The sequence below is a fragment of the Lethenteron reissneri genome, unplaced genomic scaffold (assembly GCF_015708825.2).
Source record: "Lethenteron reissneri isolate LAM-NWPU_2019-01 unplaced genomic scaffold, ASM1570882v1 scaffold_1638, whole genome shotgun sequence".
Taxonomy (NCBI): Eukaryota; Metazoa; Chordata; class Hyperoartia; order Petromyzontiformes; family Petromyzontidae; genus Lethenteron; species Lethenteron reissneri.
In genome coordinates, this window is record NW_026891375.1 from 822,841 (window position 1) to 832,840 (window position 10,000).

Here is a 10,000-nt window from a genome sequence, read left to right on the forward strand (position 1 = left end):
GGTTCACGCTCGCACACAAGGTGAGCAGGGTTCACGCTCACACACAAGGTGAGCAGGGTTCACACTCACACACAAGGTGAGCAGGGTTCACGCTCACACACAAGGTGAGGAGGGTTCACGTTCACACACAAGGTGAGCAGGGTTCACACTCACACACAAGGTGAGCAGGGTTCACGCTCGCACACAAGGTAAGCAGGGTTCACGCTCACACACAAGGTGAGCAGGGTTCACGCTCACACACAAGGTGAGCAGGGTTCACACTCACACACAAGGTGAGCAGGGTTCACACTCACACACAAGGTGAGCAGGGTTCACGCTCGCACACAAGGTGAGCAGGGTTCACGCTCACACACAAGGTGAGCAGGGTTCACACTCACACACAAGGTGAGCAGGGTTCACACTCACACACAAGGTGAGCAGGGTTCACGCTCACACACAAGGTGAGCAGGGTTCACACTCGCACACAAGGTGAGGAGGGTTCACGTTCACACACAAGGTGAGGAGGGTTCACGCTCACACACAAGGTGAGCAGGGTTCACGCACAGGATGGCACCTCCGTCTAGACGCTGCCACTCCGTCTAGACGGTGCCTCTCTGTCTAGACGCTGCCTCTCTGTCTAGACGCTGCCTCTCTGTCTAGACGCTGCCTCTCTGTCTAGACGCTGCCTCTCTGTCTAGACAGTGCCTCTCTGTCTAGACGCTGCCTCTCTGTCGAGACGCTGCCTCTCTGTCTAGACGCTGCCTCTCTGTCTAGACGCTGCCTCTCTGTCTAGACGGTGCCTCTCTGTCTAGACGCTGCCTCTCTGTCTAGACGCTGCCTCTCTGTCTAGACGCTGCCTCTCTGTCTAGACAGTGCCTCTCTGTCTAGACGCTGCCTCTCTGTCTAGACGCTGCCTCTCTGTCTAGACGCTGCCTCTCTGTCTAGACGCTGCCTCTCTGTCTAGACGCTGCCTCTCTGTCTAGACGCTGCCTCTCTGTCTAGATGCTGCCTCTCTGTCTAGACGCTGCCTCTCTGTCTAGACGCTGCCTCTCTGTCTAGACGCTGCCTCTCTGTCTAGACGCTGCCTCTCTGTCTAGACGCTGCCTCTCTGTCTAGACGCTGCCTCTCTGTCTAGACGCTGCCTCTCTGTCTAGACGCTGCCTCTCTGTCTAGACGCTGCCTCTCTGTCTAGACGCTGCCTCTCTGTCTAGACGCTGCCTCTCTGTCTAGACGCTGCCTCTCTGTCTAGACGCTGCCTCTCTGTCTAGACGCTGCCTCTCTGTCTAGACAGTGCCTCTCTGTCTAGACGCTGCCTCTCTGTCTAGACGCTGCCTCTCTGTCTAGACGCTGCCTCTCTGTCTAGACGCTGCCTCTCTGTCTAGACGCTGCCTCTCTGTCTAGACGCTGCCTCTCTGTCTAGACGCTGCCTCTCTGTCTAGACGCTGCCTCTCTGTCTAGACGCTGCCTCTCTGTCTAGACGCTGCCTCTCTGTCTAGACGCTGCCTCTCTGTCTAGACTCTCTGTCTAGACGCTGCCTCTCTGTCTAGACGCTGCCTCTCTGTCTAGACGCTGCCTCTCTGTCTAGACGCTGCCTCTCTGTCTAGACTCTCTGTCTAGACGGTGCCTCTCTGTCTAGACGCTGCCTCTCTGTCTAGACGCTGCCTCTCTGTCTAGACGCTGCCTCTCTGTCTAGACGCTGCCTCTCTGTCTAGACGCTGCCTCTCTGTCTAAATTCTTTGTCTAGACGCTGCCTCTCTGTCTAGACGCTGCCTCTCTGTCTAGACTCTCTGTCTAGATTCTCTGTCTAGACGCTGCCTCTCTGTCTAGACTCTCTGTCTAGACGGTGCCTCTCTGATGAGACTGTACCCCCCCCACCCCCCTCCAGCTGGAGGTGGTGCAGGTGGCGCTGGATGCCAGTGGCGGTGGTGGCGGTGGTGGTGGCGGTGGTGGCGGTGGTGGTGGCGCTGAGCGGCTGCTGGCGCTGCTGGACGGGGCGCAGGACGTGTTTGTGGTGCACACGCGCGGCGCCAGGGAGGGGAGGCCGCCCGTCAAGATCGGTGCGGAGGGCCGGAGGCGGTGGGGGGAAGAGAGAGGGGGGTGCTGGGTGGGTGGATAGGTGGGTAGGTGAGTGGGTGGGTAAGTGGGTGGATAGGTGATAGGTGAGTGGGTGGGTGAGAGTGTGAGTGGGTGGGCAGGTAGGTGAGTGGGTAGGTGAGTGGGTGGGTGGGCGGGTGAGAGGATGGGTGCGTGGGTGAGTGGGTGGATGGGCGGGTAGGTGAGTGGGTAGGTGAGTGGGTAGGTGGGTTGGTAAGACAGTGGGTGGGTGGGTGAGTGGATGGGTAGGTCAGTGGGTGGAGGTGTAGGTGAGTGGGTAGATGGGTCGGTAGGTGAGTGGGTAGGTGAATGGGTAGGTGGGTTGGTGAGAGAGTTGGTGGGTGGATGAGTGGTGGGGTAGGTCAGTGAGTGGGTGGGTGTGTAGTTGAGTGGGTAGATGGGTAGGTAGGTGAGTGGGCAGGCAGGTCGGTGTGTGTGGGCCAGAGTGTCACTTTACACAGAAGGGATCTCAGAGGGTGCCACCGTGGTGCCCTCTGAAATGTTGACTACCTCGCCTGGTCTACAGGAGGTCGTGGGTTCAATCCCGACCCTGACGATGCCTGCTGCTGCTGTATATTTGGAGTTTGCGTCTCTCTCTCTCATCATCATCATCATGGTGGCTATGAGATGTTAACTACCTCGCCTGGTCTACAGGAGGTCATGGGTTCAATCTCGACCCTGACGATGCCTGCTGCTGCTGCTGTATATGTGGAGTCTGCGTCTCTCTCATCATCATCATCACGGTGGCTATGAGATGTTAACTACCTCGCCTGGTCTACAGGAGGTCATGGGTTCAATCTCGACCCTGACGATGCCTGCTGCTGCTGTATATGTGGAGTCTGCGTCTCTCTCATCATCATCATCACGGTGGCTAGGAGATGTTAACTCCCTCACCTGGTCTACAGGAGGTTGTGGGTTCGATCCCGACCCTGACAATGCCTGCTGCTGCTGCTGCTGTATATTTGGAGTCTGCGTCTCTCTCATCATCATCATCACGGTGGCTAGGAGATGTTAACTACCTCGCCTGGTGTACAGGAGGTCGTGGGTTCAATCTCGACCCTGACGACGCCTGCTGCTGCTGCTGTATATTTGGAGTTTGGGTGTTTCTGTCCCTGTGGTCGTGTAAATTTATCTACTGGGGTCCCTCCTATCCCCCCCCTCTCCACAGGGCTGTCGGACGCTGTCTTTCCGACAGACCTGTTCTTCACCTGAGGACGGCTGCTTGCGTTGTGGCCGAAACGTCGTGAGAATTATATTAAGTTTATTATTTCGATGTAAAGCTTTCGTGACTGCAGGGATTCGTCTTCTTGGTTCTTTCGGTAAAGTCACGTAGAAGGGAAATAATAAAATAAAAAGAATAATAATTTTATCATAGGATATTATTTTATTATGTTTAAGTTTTTATTATTTTATTATTTTCCTTCTACGCGACTTTACCGAAAGAACTAAGAAGATAAGTTTATTTTATTTTATTATTTTATTATTTCCCTTCCACGTGACTTTACCGAAAGAACTAAGAAGATAAGTTTATTATATTTTATTTTATTGTTTTATGTTTTCCCTTCCACGCGACTTTACCGAAAGAGCCAAGAACACGAATCCCCGCGGTAACCCAGCCCACCTTTGCCACGCCGCCAGGTGGCTCGGTGCAGTGCGTGGCGTGGCACGGCACCGCCCCGGTGCTGTGCGGCGTCGGTGACGGCCGCCTCTCCCTGTGGCTGTGCCCGGCGGCCGCCTTCGCCGACCCGGCCCTGTCGCCCGCCACCGTGAGGCACCGCGACGCGCCGTGAGCACCGCACCGCACCGCACCGCCGCCACCACACCGCACCACCACCGCACTGCACCGCACCGCACCGCCACCACCACCTGCAGTGCCAGAGGCAGTGCTAGTGGGAGTGGTAGTGGGAGTAGTAGTGGGAGTTGTAGTGGCAGTGGTAGCGGCAGTGGTAGAGGCACCGCACCACACCGCACCACACCGCACCACACCGCACCACACCGCCACCACACCGCACCACACCGCACCACACCGCACCACACCGCCACCACCCGCAGTGCCAGAGGCAGTGGTAGTAGTGGCAGTGGTAGTGGTAGCGGGAGTGGGAGTAGTAGTGGGAGTAGTGGCGAATCTGTACGTGTGCGTGCGTGAGTGTGTGTGTGTGTGCGTGAGTGTACTTGAGTGTACGTGCGTGTGTGTGCGTGCGTACGTGTGCGTGAGTGTACGTGCATGTCTGTGCGTGTACGTGTGTGTACGTGTGTGGGTAAGTGTCCGCGCGTGTTCTCGTTCCTGGGTGCGTGTGTGTGTGTGAGCATGCGTGTGTGTGTGTTTGTGCGTGTGTGCGTGTGTGTGTACGTGTGTGTACGTGTGTGTACGTGTGTGTGTGTGCGTGTGTGTGTGTACGTGTGTGTGTGTAGGGAGCTGGGCAAGTCTCCGCGCGTGCTCTCGTTCCTGGGTGCGTGTGCGTCTGTGTGTGTACATGTGTGTACGTGTGTGTACGTGTGTGTGTGTGTGTGCGTGTGCGTACGTGTGTGTGTGTAGGGAGCTGGGCAAGTCTCCGCGCGTGCTCTCGTTTCTGGGTGCGTGCGTGAGCGTGCGCCGAGCTGACGGGGCGCTGCTGTGCGTGCCGGTGTCGCCGTACCCCGGCGCTCTGCACGGCCTCGTCGCCGCTCAGCGCTGGGACCACGCCCTGCGCCTGTGCCGCTTTGTCAAGGTGAGGGGCGACGCACCTCATCCTGCTGCTGCTCCTGCTGCTGCTCCACCTCCTCCTCCACCTCCTCCACCTCCTCCTCCTGCTCCTCTACCTCCACCTCCTCCACCACCTCCACCTCCTCCTCCTCCAGACTCACACATAAATTCACAGGCTCACACAGAGAGCCACAGTCTCACACAGAGACCCACAGACTCACACAGAGACCCACAGACTCACACAGAGACTCACACAGAGACCCACAGACTCACACAGAGACCCACAGACTCACACAGAGACTCACACAGAGACCCACAGACTCACACAGAGACCCACAGACTCACACAGAGACTCACAGACTCACACAGAGACTCACACAGAGACCCACAGACTCACACAGAGACCCACAGACTCACACAGAGACTCACACAGAGACCCACAGACTCACACAGAGACCCACAGACTCACACAGAGACTCACACAGAGACCCACAGACTCACACAGAGACCCACAGACTCACACAGAGACTCACAGACTCACACAGAGACTCACACAGAGACCCACAGACTCACACAGAGACCCACAGACTCACACAGAGACTCACACAGAGACCCACAGACTCATACAGAGACTCACAGACTCACACAGAGACTCACAGACTCACACAGAGACTCACACAGAGACCCACAGACTCACACAGAGACCCACAGACTCACACAGAGACTCACACAGAGACTCACAGACTCACACAGAGACTCATACAGAGACCAACAGACTCACACAGAGACCCACAGACTCACACAGAGACTCACACAGAGACTCACAGACTCACACAGAGACTCATACAGAGACCCACAGACTCACACAGAGACCCACAGACTCACACAGAGACTCACACAGAGACTCACAGACTCACACAGAGACTCATACAGAGACCCACAGACTCACACAGAGACCCACAGACTCACACAGAGACTCACACAGAGACTCACAGACTCACACAGAGACTTCATACAGAGACCCACAGACTCACACAGAGACCCACAGACTCACACAGAGACTCACACAGAGACTCACAGACTCACACAGAGACTCATACAGAGACCCACAGACTCACACAGAGACCCACAGACTCACACAGAGACTCACACAGAGACTCACAGACTCACACAGAGACTCATACAGAGACCCACAGACTCACACAGAGACCCACAGACTCACACAGAGACTCACACAGAGACTCACAGACTCACACAGAGACTCATACAGAGACCCACAGACTCACACAGAGACCCACAGACTCACACAGAGACTCACACAGAGACTCACAGACTCACACAGAGACTCATACAGAGACCCACAGACTCACACAGAGACCCACAGACTCACAGAGACTCACACAGAGACTCACAGACTCACACAGAGACTCATACAGAGACCCACAGACTCACACAGAGACCCACAGACTCACACAGAGACCCACAGACTCACACAGAGACTCACATGTGGTGACGCTCCTCTCTCATGCGGTGCCATGGTGACGTGTGCCGTGGTGCCGCCTGTGCCAGGACCCGGCGCTGTGGGCCTGCCTGGCCGCGCTGGCCGTGCGCTGCCGGGAGCTCGAGACGGCGGAAGCCGCGTACGCCGCCATTGGGGAGGTGGGGACACCGCTCGGCCCGCACACACGCAGCTCTGTGTGTGTGTGTACACGTGTGTGTGTGAGAGTGTGTGTACGTGTGTGTACGTGTGTGTGTACGTAGGGGTGTGTATGTGTGTGTGTACGTGTGTGTGTACGTGTGTGTGTACATGTGAGAGTGTGTACACGTGTGTACGTGTGTGTGTACGTGTGTATGTGTGAGAGTGTGTACGTGTGTGTACGTGTGTGTACGTAGGGGTGTGTGTGAGAGTGTGTACGTCTGTGTGTGTGTGTGTACGTGTGTGTGTGTGTGTACGTGTGTGTGTACGTCTGTGTGTGTACGTCTGTGTACGTGTGTGTGTGTACGTGTGTGTGCGTACGTCTGTGTACGTGTGTGTGTGTACGTGTGTGTACGTAGGGGTGTGTACGTGTGTGTACGTGTGTGTGTACGTGTGTGTGTGTACGTGTGTACGTGTGTGTGTACGTGTGTGTGTGTACGTGTGTGTGTACGTGTGTGTGTGTGAGAGTGTGTGAGAGTGTGTGTGTGTACGTGTGTGTGTGAGAGTGTGTGTGTGTACGTGTGTGTGTGTGTGTGTACGTGTGTGAGAGTGGTGTGAGAGTGTGTGTGTGTACGTGTGTGTGTGAGAGTGTGTGTGTACGTGTGTGTGTGAGAGTGTGTGTGTGTACGTGTGTGTGTGTGTACGTGTGTGTGTGTACGTGTGTATGTGTACGTGTGTGTGTACGTGTGTGTGTGTTTGAGTGTGTGTGTGTACGTGTGTGTGTGAGAGTGTGTGTACATGTGTGTGTACGTGTGTGTGTGTACGTGTGTGTGTGTGTACGTGTGTGTGTGTACGTGTTGTGTGTGTGTGTACGTGTGTGTGAGAGTGTGTGTGTGTACGTGTGTGTACGTGTGTGTGTGTGTGTAAGTGTGTGTGTTTGTACGTGTGTGTGTGTACATGTGTGTGTGTGTGTACGTGTGTATGTGTACGTGTGTGTGTACGTGTGTGTGTGTGTTTGAGTGTGTGTGTGTACGTGTGTGTGTGAGAGTGTGTGTACATGTGTGTGTACGTGAGTGTGTGTACGTGTGTGTGTACGTGTGTGTGTGTGTGTACGTGTTGTGTGTGTGTGTACGTGTGTGTGTACGTGTGTGTGTACGTGTGTGTGTGTGTAAGTGTGTGTGTACGTGTGTACGTGTGTGTGTACGTGTGTGTACGTGTGTGTACGTAGGGGTGTGTACGTGTGTGTGTACGTAGGGGTGTGTACGTGTGTGTGTACGTAGGGGTGTGTACGTGTGTGTGTGTACGTGTGTGTGTACATGTGAGAGTGTGTACACGTGTGTACGTGTGTGTGTACGTGTGTGTGAGAGTGTGTACGTGTGTGTACGTGTGTGTGTATGTAGGGGTGTGTGTGAGAGTGTGTACGTCTGTGTGTGTGTATACGCGTGTGTGTACGTGTACATGTGTGTACGTGTGTGTGTACGTAGGGGTGTGTACGTAGGGGTGTGTACGTGTGTGCACGTGTGTGTACGTAGGGGTGTGTGTGAGAGTGTGTACGTCTGTGTGTGTGTGTAGATGGTTCCGTGTGTAGATGTGAGTGTGTGTGTTTGTGTGTATGTGCATGTGACCATGTGTGTGTAGTGGGGAGCGGTGGTGCAGCGGTTAGCGTGCTGCGCTGTAAATCCGGCGGCTCCAGTTTGATTCCCACTCACGGCCAACCACCGGTGATGATTATCTGAACGAGTCCTGGGCCTCCGCTAGGTCGACTCGGCCTTAAATGAGTACCTGGTGCGGTGTGTAAACATCACCACTGGGGAGACAAAGGCGGCCGGGCGTGGTGCTGGCCACCCACCCCCTCGTGTGCCGTGCCGGCCTTCATAGGCGCTCGCTAACAGCACTTGCCCCAACAGTCTGTTAAGGCTACACGGGGGGTCTTTGTCTTTGTGTGTACGTGTGTGTGTGGCGTAAACACAGCGAATTTTTCACAGTAGGGGGCACAGGTGGTGCATCGGCCAGAAGTCATCTCAGTCAGTCGACCCACGGCACCTGCGCCTGCCCCGTGACCTCCTGCCAGAGTGCACGTGGCCTGGCACACGCGCGGTGGTGACGTCACCGCCACTGATTGGTGGGTGTTGTGGTGGAGGCAGGTGGACCGCGTGGCGTACGTGAGGGCGACCCGGGAGCTACCGGTGCCGGAGAGCCGCTGGGCGGCGCTGGCGCTGCTCAGCGGAGACGTCCACCAGGCCGAGGGCTTACTGCTGCAGGCAGGCCTCACGTACCGGGCGATACGCACACACATTGACCTCCACAGCTGGGACAGGTCAGTGACACACACACACAGTAACACACACAGACACTCACGCACACAGACACAGACACACACACAGACACACACACACACACAGACACACACACATAGATCCACACTCACACACAGAGACACTCACACACACACACAGACACAAACACACACACACACAGTGACACACACAGACACTCACACACACAGACACACACACACACAGTGACACACACAGACACTCACACACACAGACACACACACACACAGTGACACACACACAGACACACACACACAAACACACACACACACAGTGACACACACAGTGACACACACAGACACTCACACACACAGACACACACACACACAGTGACACACTCACACACACAGACACACACACACAGACACACACACACAGACACACACACACACAGACGTTCACCAGGCCGAGGGCTTCCTGCTGCAGGCAGGCCTCACGTACCGGGCGATACGCACACACATTGACCTCCACAGCTGGGACAGGTCAGTCACTCACACACACACACAGACACACACACACAGACACATAGACACACACACACAGACACTCACACACACACAGACACACACACACAGACACACACACAGACACACACACACAGACACACACACACAGACACACACACACAGACACAAACACACACACACACAGTGACACACACAGACACTCACACACACAGACACACACACACACAGTGACACACACAGACACTCACACACACAGACACACACACACACAGTGACACACACACAGACACAGACACACACACACAAACACACACACACACAGTGACACACACAGTGACACACACAGACACTCACACACACAGACACACACACACACAGTGACACACTCACACACACAGACACACACACACAGACACACACACACAGACACACACACACACAGACGTTCACCAGGCCGAGGGCTTCCTGCTGCAGGCAGGCCTCACGTACCGGGCGATACGCACACACATTGACCTCCACAGCTGGGACAGGTCAGTCACTCACACACACACACAGACACACACACACAGACACATAGACACACACACACAGACACTCACACACACACACACAGACACATAGACACACACACACACAGACACTCACACACACACAGATACTCACACACACAGACACTCACACACACACACACAGATCCACACCCTTACACTCACATAGATCCACACACACACACAGACACTCACACACACACACACAGACATTCACACCCTTACACACACACACACAGATCCACACACACACACAC

The 10,000-nt window shown here is 55.2% G+C and overlaps 1 protein-coding gene across 1 annotated transcript in view; it reads left to right on the top strand.

Moving 5' to 3' along the window:
* The window catches only part of LOC133362949 (intraflagellar transport protein 80 homolog), a 29,188-nt gene that overhangs the window by 9,408 nt on the left and 9,780 nt on the right, over positions 1-10,000 (top strand). Inside the window, exons 3-7 of the mRNA XM_061581927.1 lie at positions 1,865-2,036; positions 3,712-3,859; positions 4,610-4,781; positions 6,326-6,415; positions 8,537-8,709. Of these exons, the coding sequence (XP_061437911.1) occupies positions 1,865-2,036; positions 3,712-3,859; positions 4,610-4,781; positions 6,326-6,415; positions 8,537-8,709 (755 nt within the window). The remainder of the gene's footprint in view (positions 1-1,864; positions 2,037-3,711; positions 3,860-4,609; positions 4,782-6,325; positions 6,416-8,536; positions 8,710-10,000) is intronic.